General features: G+C 38.7%; 1 protein-coding gene across 4 annotated transcripts in view; it reads left to right on the top strand.

The window, feature by feature from the left end:
* The window catches only part of LOC108267022 (disintegrin and metalloproteinase domain-containing protein 23), a 37,409-nt gene extending 21,609 nt beyond the window's left edge, over nucleotides 1-15,800 (top strand). The window contains exons 17-26 of one of the 4 annotated variants that reach the window (XM_017470894.3): nucleotides 191-277; nucleotides 428-508; nucleotides 1,976-2,026; nucleotides 2,190-2,253; nucleotides 2,551-2,656; nucleotides 3,524-3,643; nucleotides 3,730-3,898; nucleotides 4,839-4,950; nucleotides 6,994-7,084; nucleotides 8,319-10,328. In XM_017470894.3, the coding sequence (XP_017326383.1) occupies nucleotides 191-277; nucleotides 428-508; nucleotides 1,976-2,026; nucleotides 2,190-2,253; nucleotides 2,551-2,656; nucleotides 3,524-3,643; nucleotides 3,730-3,898; nucleotides 4,839-4,950; nucleotides 6,994-7,084; nucleotides 8,319-8,364 (927 nt within the window). In that variant the 3' untranslated portion in view covers nucleotides 8,365-10,328. Of the gene's footprint in view, nucleotides 1-190; nucleotides 278-427; nucleotides 509-1,975; nucleotides 2,027-2,189; nucleotides 2,254-2,550; nucleotides 2,657-3,523; nucleotides 3,644-3,729; nucleotides 3,899-4,838; nucleotides 4,951-5,175; nucleotides 10,329-15,218 lie in introns of those variants that run through there. The other 3 variants (XM_047155966.2, XM_017470895.3, XM_053681044.1) reach the window with 3 other exon arrangements.
* Nucleotides 15,801-18,403: the final 2,603 nt, after the last annotated feature.

Below are 18,403 nucleotides of genomic sequence, written 5' to 3'. Positions count from 1 at the left end.
TTTGCCATTGTTGTGAAAAATTATATATATTGCTTTTTCAAGTAAAAGTGAGTGTTATAATGTTATCCAGATATGAAGCTGTTTATTTACTGAATGTAGGAGAAATACTGTGATAAAAAGAGGTGGTTCACTTTTGAACACTGTTTTGATGATAGTCTTTCTCCTCTTTTCTTTTTTCTGTGTATTGTAGGGATGCTATAAGGAATGCTGCAAAAAGTGTTCTTTGTCAAATGGAGCGCACTGTAGTGATGGGCCTTGCTGCAACAGCACTTGCCTGGTGAGTGTGTTTAACAACAGATTCGTGTAATCATATGAGTCTTTTGTCTGGATGTTGAAAACAACATTTTGATAAATAGGATGCTTTTATGGTAACAATCTTATTTATCTTTTATTCTCTCTCTGCATTTTCCTTCCTGTTCTCTTACAGTTTTACCCAAGAGGCTTCAGTTGTCGCTATGCAGTGAATGACTGTGATATTTCAGAGACCTGCTCAGGAGACTCTGGACAGGTTAGAGACAGCCTGTCACATTCAGTGAGGGCTTCTTTTGTACCCTTTAAGTGCCCGGTTCTAGTGGTACCTACTAAGTATATTAACATCCACAAAATTCAATAACAAGAAATATAGCTGCAAGCAGCAATGGCGGATTCCTCCTCAAGATTGCGGACCATTTAAAAATTGACATGGTAGAGAAATGTATCCCACAGATGCAGCATTTCATTGCATTTGGATCAATGGCAGACTTTAATAAGTTCATTTTGTCTGTCCTCGCATGTTTCTGAGTGAGCATAGACAGGCTTGAATGACCACTCAGGCGAAAAGTAAATTCGATGCTTTTTACTTTGTTCCATAAGTGCCATCATGTAATTTCTCTTGACAATTTTCTCTTACATTTATTGTGAAACTGAAAAGAAATACAAAAATGCTTATTTAACATACATTAGTCAGTGAATACCATTCAGTTTACAATGCAGTCTTTTAAACTATATGCATGAAAGTGTACTTTGGCTCAATCCAAGACAAACAGTGCCATCTAGCAGACAATAAAGATATTGTTAAACATAACATAACAGATATTATTTCTTTTAATGTTATTGTTTTTGGAGATATGAGGTTGCCATTGCACATGCTAACATACTGTAGTGTGGCACACTTTGTGTGTGTGGCACAGATCAAATCCATAGGTTAATGTTACATTGATTTATGGACACAAGAAATATGTGCAATGGTTGTCAATTCACCAATATGTAAATAGTTCGGGCAATTTTTATTTGATTCCTTATAGCTTATCACCCTATAGAAAGACATGTACCACAGTTCAGGTCAATCGGACCTACAGTTCATGAGGAGAAGATTTTTGTAGTTTTGGACAAATTATCAATGTACTGGAAAATCTATCGACAGACTTTATGGGTACCACTGGCTTTTTTGTTCACAATGAGAAATAATTTTCAGATGTTTTGGACTTATGGGGTAGAGGGACAATTACGTAGACTTTGTGCGTGGTCTGTTGTGCCACCTATGGGCTCATGTGGGCCATTTGTGGTGTGGGAGTTACTTGTGGCCTTTAGTATCAACGTGCCAAATTTCAAAACTTTTTACCATTCAGATTTTGAATTATTGTGAACCTTAGGTAGATAAGGAGAATAATAAGAAGAAGGAGAAAAAGAAGAATACTAACAATAACAATAGGTTTCCTCCTGATGGAGGAATCCTAAATAAGATTTTAATGCTGATTTTACTGCGTAGATGACAGTAATATAGACCTTTTCAACTGCCAACACTTCCAACATGCTGCACAACACTAAACCCAATAGGAACACTGTAAGACAGTTAATACACTTTACATATGCACATGCAGGACAGAGTGCTAATCTTCCACCACCATCAATATGGCTTGCTCACATTTCAGTTCAGTTTCATTTTTTAAGTCAGCAAAGCACATTCACTGAAGCTGATATGTCTTTCTCTCTGCAGTGCCCTCCTAACCTCCACAAACAGGATGGCTCATTATGCCATCTTGACCAGGTATCATGAGCTATAGCATGTAAAAAAAATTCTTATTAGAATTAATGACTTATTTATAAGTATGTTCTGTATGATTTATTGATGAATAAATTTATGGCTCTTAATAAACAAAGCATTATAGGCTCTATTTTAAATTGTGGGGTTTTTTTTTTTATTCACACAGGGACGCTGCTATAGTGGAGAGTGTAAGACCAGAGAAAACCAATGCAAATATGTGTGGGGTCCAAGTGAGTTAAGTGTTTAAGATAATTCATAGATCTTCATTTTTAACCTCATGTATATTGCATTTCAGTGTCCTGCATAATACAGAAAGTGCACAGCTATTCCCTTAAAACACAACAGATGCTAAATCTTAATAATTTATACACTTAACGGATAAATACATTTATAACAATACAATATCCTTTTCCAAACTTTCTTCTATCGTATAACATACACAAACACTCTCTCTCTCTCTCTCTCTCTCTTTCTTTCTCTCTCTCTTTCCCTATCCCCCATTCCGTATGATTTCTATATCTGGGTAGAATCTGGGGGGTCGGAGAAGTTCTGCTATGAGAAGTTGAACACAGAAGGATCTGAGAAAGGGAACTGTGGGGAAGATGGAGAGAAATGGATCCAATGTGGAAAGCAGTAAGTGACTTCTCTCTTTACATTTTTAATGGCAAACATGTCTTAGTGGAAAAGGGTGCACAGTCTACCTAGTCTTGGGAAACCTGATCTATAATGTTTGTATTTGTAATGTATTTTTGTACTGTATCTCATTAAAATGGCTGGTGTTCTCGCTGAGCCATATGCAGAGTTGGCAACGTAAGTGCATAACTTTATCCATAAAAACGTGGTGCTCGAGATGAACAGTGTCTTTGATTAAGATGCTGTCTTTTTGTGGACTTTAAAAGAATAATATAAGTCATTAATTAATAATGTCACATTTATGTAATTAACGTTGGCCTAAAACTGTATTCCATAGTTGTTGGTTTTTTGTGTATTAACAGCCCAAAATATGTATAGATTTCGGTGTGACATATTGTAGTTGCTGATTAGCACGTTCGCCTCACACCTCCAGGGTCGGGGGTTCGATTCCCACCGTGGCCCTGTGTGTGCGGAGTTTGCATGTTCTCCCCGTGCTGCAGGGGTTTCCTCTGGGTACTCTGGTTTCCTCCCCCAGTCCAAAGACATGCATGGTAGGCTGATTGGCGTGTCCAAAGTATCCGTAGTGTATGAATGGGAGTGTGAATGTGTGTGTGAGTGTGCCCTGCGATGGATTGGCACCCTGTCCAGGGTGTACCCTGCCTTGTGCCCGATGCTCCCTGGGATAGGCTCCAGGTTTCCCCGTGACCCTGAAGGAAGGATAAGCGGTATAGAAGGTAGATGGATGGATGGATATTGTGGTTGCATCAAACATGAGGTGTATTGGTGCTGATGTAATCTGCATTCGCTACATTGGCTGTATTTATTATGTCTGTATCCTGTAGTCATTGTGCATCTCTGTACTTACAGCGATGTGTTCTGTGGGTATCTGCTGTGCACTAATGTTGGGCCAATACCCCGCATCGGAAGAATAAAGGGAGAGATCACGCCCATATCCTTTAACCACCAGGGCCGACTGATTGAATGCAGGTGAGAGGAACATGCACGAAGGCTTGACCCTCAGCCTTACTGGATGAACTGGATGGTTGAATTTGCTCCATTGTTTTGCATTTCAGTGGCGGTCATGTGTTATTGGATGATGACACTGATCTGGGTTACGTGGAGGATGGGATGCCATGTGGGCCATCCATGATGTGCCTTGACCGTAAATGTCTGCCCATCCAATTCTTCAACATGAGTGCCTGTCCTACCGGGCCCAACGGCCGCATCTGCTCAAACCATGGGGTAAGAACTCATGTTATCTATCCAGCAAATGAAGCTCACTGATGTACAGTACTGTGCAGAAGTATCAGCACCCTATTTTATGTACAAATTTTGTTATACAGTGGTGCTTGAAAGTTTGTGAATTTTCTATATATCTGAATAAATATGATCCAAAACATCATCAGATTTTCACACAAGTGCTAAAAGTAGACAAACGAGACAAAAATATTTTACATGGTCATTTGTTTATTGAGGAAAATGATCCAATATTACATATCTGTGAGTGGCAAAAGTATGTGAACCACTGGGTTTAGCAGAAAATTTGAATGTGAAATTAGAGTCAGGTGTTTTCAATCACTGGGATGATGATAATTTGTGAGTGAGCACCCTGTTTTATTTAAAGAACAGGGATCTACCAAAGTCTGATCTTCACAACACATTTTTGTGGAAGTGTATCATGGCATGAACAAAAGATATTTCTGAGGACCTCAGAACAAGAGTTGTTGATGCTCATCAGGCTGGAAAAGGTTACAAAACCTTACAAAATTCTTACCCTCCCCAGGAGTGGGGACCAACAAAGATCACTCCAAATTTGGTTTAAATGAGAAGCGTTATGTTTGGAGAAAGGAAAACACTGCATTCCAACATAAGAACCTTATGCCATCTGTGAAACATGATGGTGGTAGTATCATGGTTTGGGCCTGGATGACCTGCCATCATTGATGGAACAATGAATTTTTAATTATATCGGTGAGTTCTACAGGAAAATGTCAGGACATCTGTCCATAAACTGAATCTTCAGAGAAAGTGGGGCATGCAGCAAGACAACAACCCAAAACACACAAGTCATTCTACCAAAGAATGGTTAAAAAATAATAAAGTTAGTAAATATACAATATTAGTAAATATCAGAAAACTTGATTAAATTAAAACCTCTGCCCATTGCCTATATGGCTGACAGGTTTGCAATAATGAGGCGACATGTACGTGTGATGTGACATGGGCGGGAACTGACTGCAGCATACCCGACCCTCCTAAACAGCCCGCTTCCAATGAAGACGAAGAACCACGGGGTTTGTCATTTTGTCATTATTTCTCACTTATTCATACACATATACACACACAAACAATCTACTGTCTCAAACTTTGCAAACCCACATCTGCTTTCAAGTTTTATTTGTAAATTGAGTTGATGGCCCATAAATATAGAGCACTCTTTAAGCAATCCTCACAGATAAAGCTGTTGTGGAAGAGCAGCAGCATGGTTAGTAATGGTGCTCCCTCTCTTTCATGCACAGCAAATGTGGCCACTAACAGGCTGATAGGGGCTCTAGCAGGGACTGTTCTGGCCCTGGGGGTTCTGTTTGGAGGAACTGGGTGGGGACTTGAGTAAGCAATTTTTTCCATGGTGCTGCTGCCCTGTGTGTGACAGTGCAGTGACCTGCCTATGCTGGTGTGTGACTGTGTTTGTGTATATGTGTAGTGGCTGTAGTATGTAGCTTGTAACCATGGTGATGTGAGTGTTTTTCCTAAGTCTGTGTGGTATCCTGTGATTGATTGTAAGAACCTCTTTCCAACTATCCTGTCCCATTTTTGTCATTTGACTGTTGCTATACATCTCCTGCTGTTTGAGAGCATAGATACTGGCATTCATATCAGTAAAATCTAATCTCTCAGGTTTTTGGGACTCAACTCATCAGGCATTGCATGGGGTTGTGTTAATTTAGGGTTCAGAAACACTAAGGTAATCCACTGAGCTACCACATGTGGACTAGACAGTATAAGCTCATTAACCAAAAACTGATCAGTAACAGATTTGCACTACTGTACTATACGCGTGTGTCTAAATGAAAAGCAATTAATCTGTTAGACTACAAATATAGTTGTGATCTATCATTGCCTTAAAGCCATGTCTGAGGCCTCTTCATTGCACTGTCTCACCTTTTTCCCATGAGCTGGTGCACTTCTGGCATTAAGTCCTGCCATGGGTATTGTTTGGATTACTGCATTAGCATCAGTAGTTATATATTGCAGTGGCTTTGCTCCAAAATGGGTGGGAACTGAACAAATCTTTACATTTACATTATACTCACATGACACTTTTATACAAAGCAACTTACATTTGAGACAGGACACAACTGAGCAGTTGAGGGAATAAGGGTCTTGCTCAAGGGCCAAGTCTTCCAAAATGTCTCACCAGGAAAAATCCTGGAGTTCTTATTGAATATTAAAGTGACCTAATATAGCTGCTGTTGTTGACGCTGCTGAAATGTTGTAAGATTTTATTGTTGTAATGCTGTACGAATTACTGGAATGCCCTGCTTTACCTACCTTGATCTTGCCATGAAAACAGCCATTGATGCTGGCATGGCATTAAAAGAACAATGAATAAATAAATAAACTTGCTCAAGGGCCCAACAGTGGCAGTTTGGCCATACTGGGTTTTGAACTTGCAACCAGCAGCCCATAGCCTTAACCACTGAGCCATCATATCCCTGTTGAGATACCACTGCCCTCTTACAACAAGCAATTTAATATTCAACATTAAACAAAAATGGATGGTTCTCAAAACATGTTTACGGCGACTTTAATTTCTCTACCAGTAGGTACTAGCATTTTATTTATACACACATACATTTTGCCTATGTAATGTTTAAGTGATGACATCATCACAGTTTTTATGGTGGCATGCTACATGGTAAAAAAAAAATTATTTGCATAGATAATCTGAGGTTACTGGGAAATAAATTTCCACCTGCTGCTATCATTTAGGAATGTGATATTCGTATCACAAATAACTTAACTGTGTACAAGTGAAGTTTTCTTTGGAAATGTTTATAGATTTATTAGTAGGTCTTTTCTATATCGCTATAAGTGCAAATTAAATATAATTAGAATTCAATGATTATTTAAGAACAGCAGTAGAACTGCTTAGCTAGGCAGATGTAGATATTTTTGTACAAAGAGGTTAACCTGCTTGAAGAAACAAGCGTGATTGTGTCTTGCAACTTTAAACTTTTTATAACTATATTAATAAACAGCAGTTGAACTTAATAGTTTGAGTTTTAGTCAAATTAAAAATATATATATTTTCCCATGCTGCCCCTCCGCAACAGGACCTAGTGCCACCAACCTGATCATTGGCTCCATCGCTGGAGCCATCCTGGTGGCAGCCATAGTGCTGGGAGGGACAGGCTGGGGCTTTAAGTAAGGACTGGCCTGCTTGTGTTTATCTTGCAGATTACAACATCAATTTGTCTTACACACTCCAGGAGTTGGGCTTCTGCTATAGACAACAAAACAGTCTGAATTTGAAACCGTAATCTATCTCAGAGAAATTTCCTGTTATTTCTAATAGTTCGGTATTAGGAGAGGTAACATTTAAACTGTGGCAGAACCTCAAATGAACTGGAAATGTGTGGTTAAAAGCTTGCCATGCATGCTAAATATAAAACTTCAGCTGAGATACATGCAGGCTTCTCTACCTGGGCACTGATGTTAAAATACAGGCTTGAAGTATTTGATACAAACCTTTGCGGCACCTGAAGTTTTAGTAATCATATGATATTTAAAGCATATTTTGTTATTATGACTGAACTGTCCCTGATCATTTGCCACTGACCTCCTCCAGTGTTGGGTATGAGGTTCACTGAGCATTTCATTGTGCACATTAGCCAGAAACTTGTTAATGATATGTGCCTATACTACTGCAAGGACCTGGCATGGTATGGCCGAGGTCAGAAAAGATGGCAGATCATGTCACTTCTTCTTCCTCTTTCTCCTTGTGAAGTTGCAAAGGAAATGCATCATTGTGCCTTCATCATTGGGTTGAAAGTCATGGTATTGTTCTAGACATCATTTTGAGGCATGGTCCCTTTCAGCATCCAAATCTTCCTTCTCACCAATTTTTTGGACATCATGAAAATACACTATTGCTTCTTGTGAAAATATTGTAATATGTATAATGACTTTTGCAGAGGACTATTGCACAGTTTAGTGATGAAGCTCAACACTATGTAATATAAGCACTTGGACAAAAATTATTAACTTGTCTATAATTAAGACCTTCCCTTGCCTTAATCTCAGTGCCAGTCCTCTCAAGTCAGGATTCCATGTGTGTCCTAAGATCATTCCTGTTCATTTTAGTCCACTCATCCACTGACTGGTACAAATCTCAATTTAAGCACTGTGCATGCTTCAACATATAGGACTGCAAATGCATGATTTTGTCCACTTCCCAGATCCAGGTGTAAATTTACAGTTTGCATGTAGCTGTCAAAAGAAAAGTGGGTCAAGAACTGAACAGTGTTTTTGTCATGTTGAACACTATTAAGTATATTATTGTATGAAACTCATTGTCCATTGTATGAAACTCAAGTTTTAACCATAGTATCTAACCCAAGTATTTTTGTCTGTTTTTCTCTATCATCTGAATGGCAAGAAACGTCAAAAAGCGAAGGTATGATCCAAACGCATCCGCCATCTAGTGGAGAAAATGGATGGTGATCCTCCAAAGCTTCTTAAGTAATCTACAGCTGGACTACAATTTTTGCTGCTCTTTCTGACATTAGTTATAAATATAATATAAAATAAAATATGATATACAGTAGATAACAAAACCACATATTAGTTGTGTAGAAATGCAGCTTCTCAGCTCTGCCCTCTTTCACATCCCAAGCTCACTGAGATGGTTTAATTGCCAGGTTTCATCTTTCATAACGACCAATCCCACTTTCATCATCTTATCACAGAGCACCAGCTACTCTGACATCCTGGGCAAAGGGCTGCATGGCTACCTATGCTTACTGATACTTGACAGAAAAGAGCAGTAAACCCTCTGAAAGGCAAAGGAGAAAATGCCCTTTCACACCTATAGGAGAACAGATATGCCATTGCTCTGGTACTACATCAGTGTGAGGTAGGGTGAGTTCCGCTCAGTGAACTGCAGTTACTCTGGGACAGATTGTACGTCGCCACAGACTGCGACTTCCTCAGTGGTTTATTACATCAAGTTGAACCCAGCTGCATATAGGCCTTAACGTATTACACATATCACATAGAGACATGGAGTAGACTGGACTCTACTGCTGCACAGACAGAGAATGAGTTAAGGTGCTGATCTGTAAGATGATTTACACTGACTGTTTCAGCATTATGTTTTGCTTTTAATAGAGCATGCTATAGAGTAGGCATAGTTTGAAACAGTCATACAATCAAATTTGCTCCTTCACGTTCAACACAAATATATAACTGTAGTTTTAAATCTCAGATTCAGAGGTGTTGTATACAAATATATTTCAGGTGAGGGATTGCTGAGGGAATCAAACTGGATAAGCCAATACGATTCTTCTTGCAGTTGTTGAGTTTGATCCTCACAGTGACTTAAAGCCAAAGAAATATTTGCAGGCTTTTGGGTGCCTAAAGGAGAACTCTTTTCCCCTTGTAATATGTTGGATTAGACACGGAGGAGGTTTCCAATTAAACACAAAAAGAAATCCTTGACAGTTTGCCATATCACATTCTGGGGAGGTGTCAAGTAACAGTAAGTCAAAAAAGTGACTTACATACAGTATAAACTTGAAGATGTTTCAACGCTCATCCATTTCTGAACCAATTCAGTTCGTCTAAACTGCTGAAGCCATCATGAGTAGAGTCAACTTCTTCAAAATGACACTGCAGGTCCTGTCAATTTGACTTGCTGGTGCTAAACAATTTGGTGCCCTGGAAGACTGAAAACCTTTATCCTGGGGTAACGTGTAATTACATATACATGTTTAATTTTGACCTTAGATGAGGTCTTGTACCAATTTCGTGGCACTTCATTTAGCTCTCTTTGCTAAGCCTGTAGGGTGCAATTGCTTTGCTGCATGCATTCACAATAGTTGACTTACTACTATATAAAGAAGTCCCCAAACCAATAAGAAACTTATACCACAGAAGGATACGTGTGCATGTCAGCTACAGAACATCTAACTTTTATTTACTATGCAAAAAAGAAAAAAAATATTGCACAAACTCAGAGTTGTTGGATGTGATAATAAGTTCAATGCCATTATATACAAAACCAGGATCGCCAGTAAGGTCATCTTCTTCTTCTTTTTTTTATATTAGCCAAACTATTAAATGTATTGTTGCACTTCATACTAAAGAAGAATTGTTGGCAGAATTCATGTAGGTATTGAATGAATGTATTTTAATTTAATGGGAGCGAATGTATTGTGTCGGGTTTTGAATAAATCCGGTAATTATTTCCTTGTCTGATATTTCAGGTGAGGTTTTAAGGTCTCACTTTTTAAAAATGTAATGCTTTATTTTTCATTAAATACTGACTAGTCCTCTGTTGTGAGCAGAGGACAAACACACTTACCGCCTTTATTCACAGTACATGAACAGAAGTTCAATCAAATAAAAAACATAATGATCAATAAACTGAAAATGTTTTACATTTCAAGCAGATCTGATTCTAATTATTTTGTTTGCACAGTGTTTTCCTTTGCATTGCTAAGTTTACTTTTTACTAGAAAACCTTTGTGTAAATGCATACAGACACCAAGGCCAGTCTACAAACAAGTGGCTACAGAAATGCTCTATGAACTTACACTAGGCTACAGTTTACAGGCTACTTACAGTTAGGCTGCAACTCTTGCCGAAAAGGAAGGGCATCCTTTAAAAAACTAATGGAATAGGATTTCAGCTGTTGTACATCTCATAAGCTCTGACTGTCTATACCAGAGGAGCTTGAGTCCAACTGATGACCAAATTTATTAGGAGCAAATAAATTACCAAATTTGGCTGGAACCATGCTCACCAAGACTAGAGCCGAGTGTTTCTGGAGTACACTCTCAGAAATAAAGTTACTAAAGCATAATTTTCATTTGCTGAGGTACCATCAAGTTGACATGTTTTGTACCTTATATACAATATATACAGAGAATATAAAATCTACACACCCCTACTAAAATTGCAGGTTTTTGTGAGGCAAAAAAAAAATAATTTTGATCAAGATAAATCATGTCAGATCTTTTTCCACCTATACTGTGATATAGCAACCAACTTTCACCACAGAGAGGTGTGCAATTGCAGTTAAAGCTTTTTATTAAAGAGAGACAGGAAGATAAATCCATATTGTGTAGCATAAACGTAGTCAAAAATGGGCAAATGCTCAGGCGAACGGCAAACAGGATAAAGTAGGTGAAACAAGAATCAGAAATGTGAGGACAAAACAGGATCAAAACCATGAAACAAGAACCACGACGATAATAGGCTTGGTATGGGTCTGGTGGAAAACAGAACACAGTACTTTGCATCGAACAAAGATACACGAGAGGTTTAAATACTAATGAAATCAAAGATAAAAGATAAACAGCTGTGACTGATGGTGGCACATGAGGGAGACAACCAATAACAAGACAAGGGCAAAGTCAAGACATAAATCTTAACAAAAACACACGTGTCGAAGGTAAACAAAGTCAATGTCTACAAACTGGAAGTGCGTGGTGTCATGGTACAGGCTGTTGAGCCCGCTTCTTGCTCCCGCGGTCACTGCGATGGGAAATCCGTGACAACAAAATTCAAGTGAAAATCAAATTTAAAAAATTTGCTCAGAATTAATTCATCACATTTAGACTCATGTTCAAAAGTCATCAAATAAATCAGATTTCTGCTGATTATCGTCCAAAGGTAGAAATCAGGAGAGGGGTACAAAACATTAGCTGTACTATGGAACACCATGAAGGCCATCATCAACAAGTGGAGAAAATGGGGCACCGCAGTGAAATTTCGAATAACAGGATGTCCCGCCAAAACTGTGAAAGGACAAGATTTTAAATCATCAGGGAGGCTGACAAGAGACCCACAAGTAGATCTGGCAAGTACTGGTCACTCCCTGCATGTGACAACAATATCTCGTATTTGTCACATGACAGGAGGCCTATGCTCACAAAATAAATAAAACATCCAAGCCCATGTAAGTTTTGTGAAAACATACAGATAATTACCCTAAACCATTTGGCAAAATGTGTTATGGTCTGAAACAGGGACGTTAGCGGGACTGTTCATCATCTGGGGCTGAGCCCAGATTCTTCTTCATGCATTTTTTCCAGCTCAGCTAGTAGCCTAAGTATTGTTTTATGGAAGCTGAGGTAACTTAGCTGTCAATGTATGACATGATCAGCAACAGTTGGATTAATTATAAAACCTGCCTTGGGTGTTGTCACTGTATGTTGAACTAATACCAGACTGATAAAATATAAAACTTTTTTTAGCTAGGCTAGTTTGGTGTCGCTAGCCAAGTGGAGGCACAGCTAAGCGATCATTGTATGGGTTTAGCTGCTACAGTGCAACTGAATCTCACTACTAACATATCACCATGTCATTGTTCGACCTCACCTGTGACCCTGCCTCTCCACCTGCCTCTCTTCCTGCTCTGTCCAAGATACTACCTGGCAGGACTGCTTCTCTCACCTGACCTGACAAAATAACACATTGATGCATGCCACATTAACATTGAAGAAAAACATTTATGGCTTAGTTTAGTGTTATTGTAACCATTATTGTTGATTCTACACATTAGAAATTGGGAAAATACATTGACTTGTAATGTAGCTCCTAATGTCTGCTTGTGTGTGTATGTGTGTTTGGCAGTTAGGCTAATTTGGTGATATGCTGAATCAGGATGGTGGCCAAAAAAAGAAAGGTTGGCATTAGGAGCTACTTTACAAGTCAAAGTATACACACACACAAACTAAGGTTTAGGCTTGCCAATCATCCCGTTAATACAGGATTGTCACGCACTGAAAAAATGCCCTGTCCCTGAATCAATATGAGATGCGATTAATTTGTCCTGTATTTCGTGCACAGAACAGCACTGTTGATGTGCATCTAGTTGACATAGCTTTGGTGCTTTGTACAACCGGATGTAGCTACCATAGACATACATAAATGCCACATTGACCGCTGGATATTAGGTCAACATCACTGACATATTGGTCCAGGCAACAGTAATAAGTCTCAGCTTATATTATAGTTTATATTATAAACTAAATTGCAGATAATCAAGATTGTCATATTTACAGCCATTTTTCTGCAAACGGACTTTTATGACAAGCTTCTTGTTTTGGCTGAACGACTGACTTATTGTTGTTAGTTGTCTAGTTAACTTTTCTCACACGGAAGGTTTCCCAAAGAGAGACAGTTGAGATAGTGGGAAGTAGATGTAAGTAGCTGCAGTGAGCATTTCAAGCCAGAGGACTTTGACAGGCCAGGTCAGACTGTCAGAATTAGAGATGGAGATAAACCACCTGTCTTCAGTTTCCCCACTCATCTCCAAACAGTAGGAGTATCCATAGGCTATAAAGATTTAATAGCTTGTCATCAAATCATGGCTTATTGTTATTATTATTATTATTACATTGTTCCATTTTGGTACAATGATGGTCAATTATTAGTACTTAAAGATGCACTAGTTCGATTTTTTTCAGTATTTAAAAATGAACGAGCTTTGTTAACAGAATTCTGACCTGGAGTACAAGAAAAGCTAAAAGATGAGATTGAAGACAGAAAAAGACATTTCCACAATGAAAATCCTTTATGCACATTTCATGTAGGTCTACATTAAATTTTATTACATTAGGGACATCTCAGCATTTATTAACCAAGATAAAGAAGCCAAATCTCTTCTTGACAAGCGTGAGATTTCACAATTCCTTATGACAATGAATGAATGAATAATTTTCCAAGTCTAACTATAAAGATTGTAAGTAACTGGAGACAGTACATTTTTTGTACTCCACGTAGATCATAAACCACTGAAATTGTTTGAGAAATGTAAACATTATTGTGCTTTTTATCCAGAAAAACCACAGCTCCCCCGTTTACTTCTGTTTGTTTATAGGACAGTCTTGCCCGGATCAATATGGCGGACATGTTGACCTACCACAGCACCGGGCCAAATCGGCCAATGCGGCGTTTATGTACTGTATGTCTATGGTAGCTACAGGCTCTGACACTTTAGCAATGTTGCTTAGGGAGGCGTAGTAAAGAACAAATCTGTTAACCGTTTGTGTACCACAATTTGTGCTACTGCCTGTCTTGGCCAGGACACTCTTGTAAAATAAATTCTTGATCTCAGTGAGACTTTTCCTGGTTTAATAAAGGTTAGATAAAAACTAATAATAAAAACCACACGACAGACAACAGTGGTTATATACATGAATGTATTTGAATTGTCTGATTAAAATTATTGCTAGGGACAGTTCAGTAGTCGCTGGATATTGGTAGCCCTAACCCTAACCCTTGAGTCCCTTCTAAATTCGACGCCCCACCACCATGTAACCCCCCATGCGGCTATGCCTCTGCATACCTGTCCTATATTGTTCTGTATTTTTAAAGTCAGACCATCAAGCAAATATTATAGCTAGTAGACCACGCACCCAATCTACTGTTGTTCCACACACTTGATGTAAGTGCCGTCATCGTTCTTTCCCGTAATAACTCTGACCTTATCATTTTCTGCCAAATTGAATGAATGAAAATTCCACTGTTTTAGCCCATTCAGACATTTGTGACAGGAGAAAAAAGGGGTTGTACACATGTGGCAATACGACGACTTTTTTTTTTTTGTATTGCGCTTTTTACAATTGACATTGTCACAAAACAGCTTTACAGAAATATACAAATTTCCAATCTAAATTTTAAATTGATAAATTTGTCCCCAATGAGCAAGCCAGAAGCGATGGCTAATGCACATTTTAGAGGCCGTTGAGAGGCTTTCTAGTCCGATGCGTGCGGCCCTGTCCTTAGGCAGTAATTACGCATCCATCACTCATTCATGTGGCATTTTGCTAAAAGCATGAGCGTGACACACACATGCGCGGTGTAAGGCAGAAGAGCGCGAAAGCCAGAGGGGGGCTTTCACTACCTCCTGCTCTTAATTGCGCACTTACTGCTTCACTCTGCGGGACACGGGCGGGGAATCTATGTCATCAACGATTCAAGGTGTGAACTCTGCATCGTTAGAGAAATAACTCTTGGTAAACAGCTACGACAATTCAAGTCCTTAAGTCAGTGGTTCTAAAACTGGGGGTCCGCCAGATGGCACCAGAGGGGCCGTGTAGAAAGTCTACAACATTATTGTTTTTGAATTTTTACCTCTATGTAAGTCGGGATTGTTAAACGTTGAAATATAATGTACATGAAATGAGAAATATTCATCAATTATCTCAGTTATACACAGCACACTAAGACACACCAAACAGAGACGCCCGTTGATATACGAGTGTACAGTACTGTTAGCCACACGCTTGATATCTTTACCTCCCTCTCCCTCTCTCCTTCTGTCAAGCTACACATGATTTTATGGAGATGCCACTGATCCTGACACTTTCTGCACTCCGGACCTGCCTGATCCATCCTGGTGCCCTACCTCTGGATGGAGCTCTCATCAACTGGAGGCTACAGCCTGGAGATTGCTGTGGATGGTGCCGCTTGAAGAACCATGAAATAGTTTTGGACCTCAATTCCACATGGACATTCTTGCTGTGGTTGCTGGGATTACAGTTACTGCTATGGCCTTAAGACTTACCACATACATTACCACATACAGTTTTGCACTCAGGTCTCCTTTAGTGAACAGTGGACTAGTTCAACAAAACAGACTTTATATAAAAACCATAATGAACTTCCCTTTACTTTCACACTATCTGTTGTTATCCAGATGAGGATGGGTTCACTTCTGAGCCTGGTTCCTCTCAAGGTTTCTTCCTCATATCATCTTAGAGAGTTTTTCCTTGACACTGGCTTGCTCAATGGGGATAAATTCACTCACTTAAAATCTGTATCCTGTGTTTATATGTTTCTGTAAAGCTGCTTTGAGACAAAGTCCATTGTAAAAAGCGCTATACAAATAAAATTGAAACGAATTGAATTGAATAAAACCTAAGACTATTTAAACTGGATAATACAGAACAGCCTAGCGTGAAAAAAAACTCAGTTGCGAAAATTTGATGACTCTAGGGGGCCACAAGGGGATGTACTCTATACAAGAGGGGCCTCACGCTGAAAAAGTTTGAGAACCACTGCCTTAAGTATCTAAGAATTGCTTAATTTGCTATGTTGTCATTTTGTGTGGTTCTATTGCTTATTTATATGCACACACTACACACAAGCCACACCCACCCCACAACCAAAATACCACCCTGGGCCCCAGCCACTACATGACCTGCTTCTATAAAAAAAATATATATACATTTTAACAACTACAGTATCCTCCACTAACACTGACACCCTTGGTAAATATAAGCAAAGAAGGCTGTGATTTTTAAAAAATTGTTTAATCTTCTGATCTTTTGTTTAAAAAAAATCACAAAAATACTCTGCTCTCATGGATATCAAACAATTGCAAACTAAACAGATTTATAAAAAAAAAATCTTTATTAAATATAGGTGTGAAACAATTATTGGCACCCCTATGAATTCATATGAGAAAAATACATTTTGATGTATATTCCCATTGATATTTTAATTATTTTAGTACAAATGGGTGACTAGGAACAGGAATTGTTCAAACAAAAGTTCCTGTTTCACAGGGGTATAAATATGAGGTAACATATAAGCTAAATTCTCTTAGTCATTCATAAGAATGGGTAAGGTTGTTGAGCACCATCAGGGCAATAATTAAGAAATTCCAGTCAAATGGAAATGTTATGAATCAACCTGGAAGAAGACATGTGTCTATTCTCTCAACGCACTGTGAAGAGGATAGTTCGAGTGGCCAAACAATCTCCAAGGATCACAGCTGGAGAACTGCAGAAATTAGTTGTGTCTTGGGGTCAGAAAGTCTCCAAAACTACAATCCGAAGTCACCTACATCACCACAAGTTGTTTGGAAGGGTTTCAAGAAAAAAGCCTCTACTCCCATCCAAAAACAAACTCAAGCATCTTCAGTTCACTAGACACTACTGGAACTTCAAATGGGATCGGGTTCTATGGTCAGATGAAACCAAAATAGAGATTTTTGGCAATAAACACCAGAGGTGGTTTTGGCGCACACAGAGGTAGCCATATGGAAAAGTACCTCATGCCCACGGTTAAATATGGTGGTGGCTCTTTAATGTTTTGGGGCTTTTTTCTGCCAGAGGACCTGGACATTTTGCTAGGATACATGCCATCATGGACTCTATCAAATATCAACAGATATTAAATGAAAACCTGATTGCCTCTTCCAGAAAGCTTAAAATGGTCAGTGGTTGGATCTTCCAGCAGGACAATGATCCAAAACATACATCAAAATCAACACAAAAATGCTTTTCTGACCACAAATTCAAGGTCCTGCCATGGCCATCCCAGTCCCCTGACTTGAAACCCATAGAAAACCTGTGGGGTGAACTGAAGAGGAGAGTCCATTAGCATGGACCTCGAAATCTGAAGGATCTGGAGAGATTCTGTATGGAGGAATGGTCTCCGATCCCTTGCCATGTATTCTCACCTCATCAGGCATTATAGGAAAAGACTCAGAGCTGTTATCTTGGCAAAGGGATGTAGCACAAAGTATTGACTAAAAGGGTGACAATAATTGTTGCACACCTATATTTAACAAAGATTATTGTTTAGAAATCTGTGCTTTGTTTGGAATTGTTTAATATCCATGAGAGCAGAGTATTTTTGTGAATTTTTTGAACAAAAGATCAAAAGGTTAAACAATAAAGACAATTTTTCACAGCCTTTTTCACAGCCTGCTTATATTTACCAAGGGTGCCAATATTTGTGGAGAGCACTGTAAATTAAAATTAAAATAAATTAAAAAACTAAATTGAATTAAAACCTGACAGTTTTCGACCGGAAATCCGACTACCAACCTGCCAGAAATGCGCATATAACCACCAACTCACTACATACAGAACATATCAGACGCACTTGCATATTGCAGTGTGCATTCTGTACAAGGATATGTATTGTAATTTTCCCTGCACTGTATTATATTGTGCTGTTGTGCACTTTATGTCTTATGTGTCTTACGTGTCTTTGCGCTTTGTAATATTTTACACAGTTCGGGAGCTTGCAATTAAGAATTTCACTGCAAGAATTTTCCACTGTCTTTGTCTCTGTCTGTGACTAATCAAGTCTTGAACTGGAACTCCCATCATGGAAACGGATGCAGATTTAATAAGTAATCTCACATAAATAATGTCAATGAAAATAACTTCATTTTAAGACTCATGGGCTAAATGAAAGACCTGAAGTTAGCAGCATCATGATTTTGGTGCGCATTTCCATTAGCTTGAGTGGAGCATCCCTGTTAAGCGCTGTGAGGGGTTTTTAATAATGTGACCATCCCCCTTAATGAAACTGAGGTTGTAACGGAGGTTCACAAACAAATCCTGCCAGTTTTCGGTGACAACTCAAAGGTAAGCGAATCTTCTTCTTTTGCATGTATATAGACTATAATTCCAGCAGTAATCTGCAAATGTAATCTATTTGAATAGGCCATTGATATATAAAAAAAATTGATGTTGTTAAGATTATTCGTTT

Source organism: Ictalurus punctatus, chromosome 6, assembly GCF_001660625.3.
Source record: "Ictalurus punctatus breed USDA103 chromosome 6, Coco_2.0, whole genome shotgun sequence".
In the NCBI taxonomy this organism is placed as follows: Eukaryota; Metazoa; Chordata; class Actinopteri; order Siluriformes; family Ictaluridae; genus Ictalurus; species Ictalurus punctatus.
This window is presented reverse-complemented; position numbering and strand designations above follow the sequence as displayed.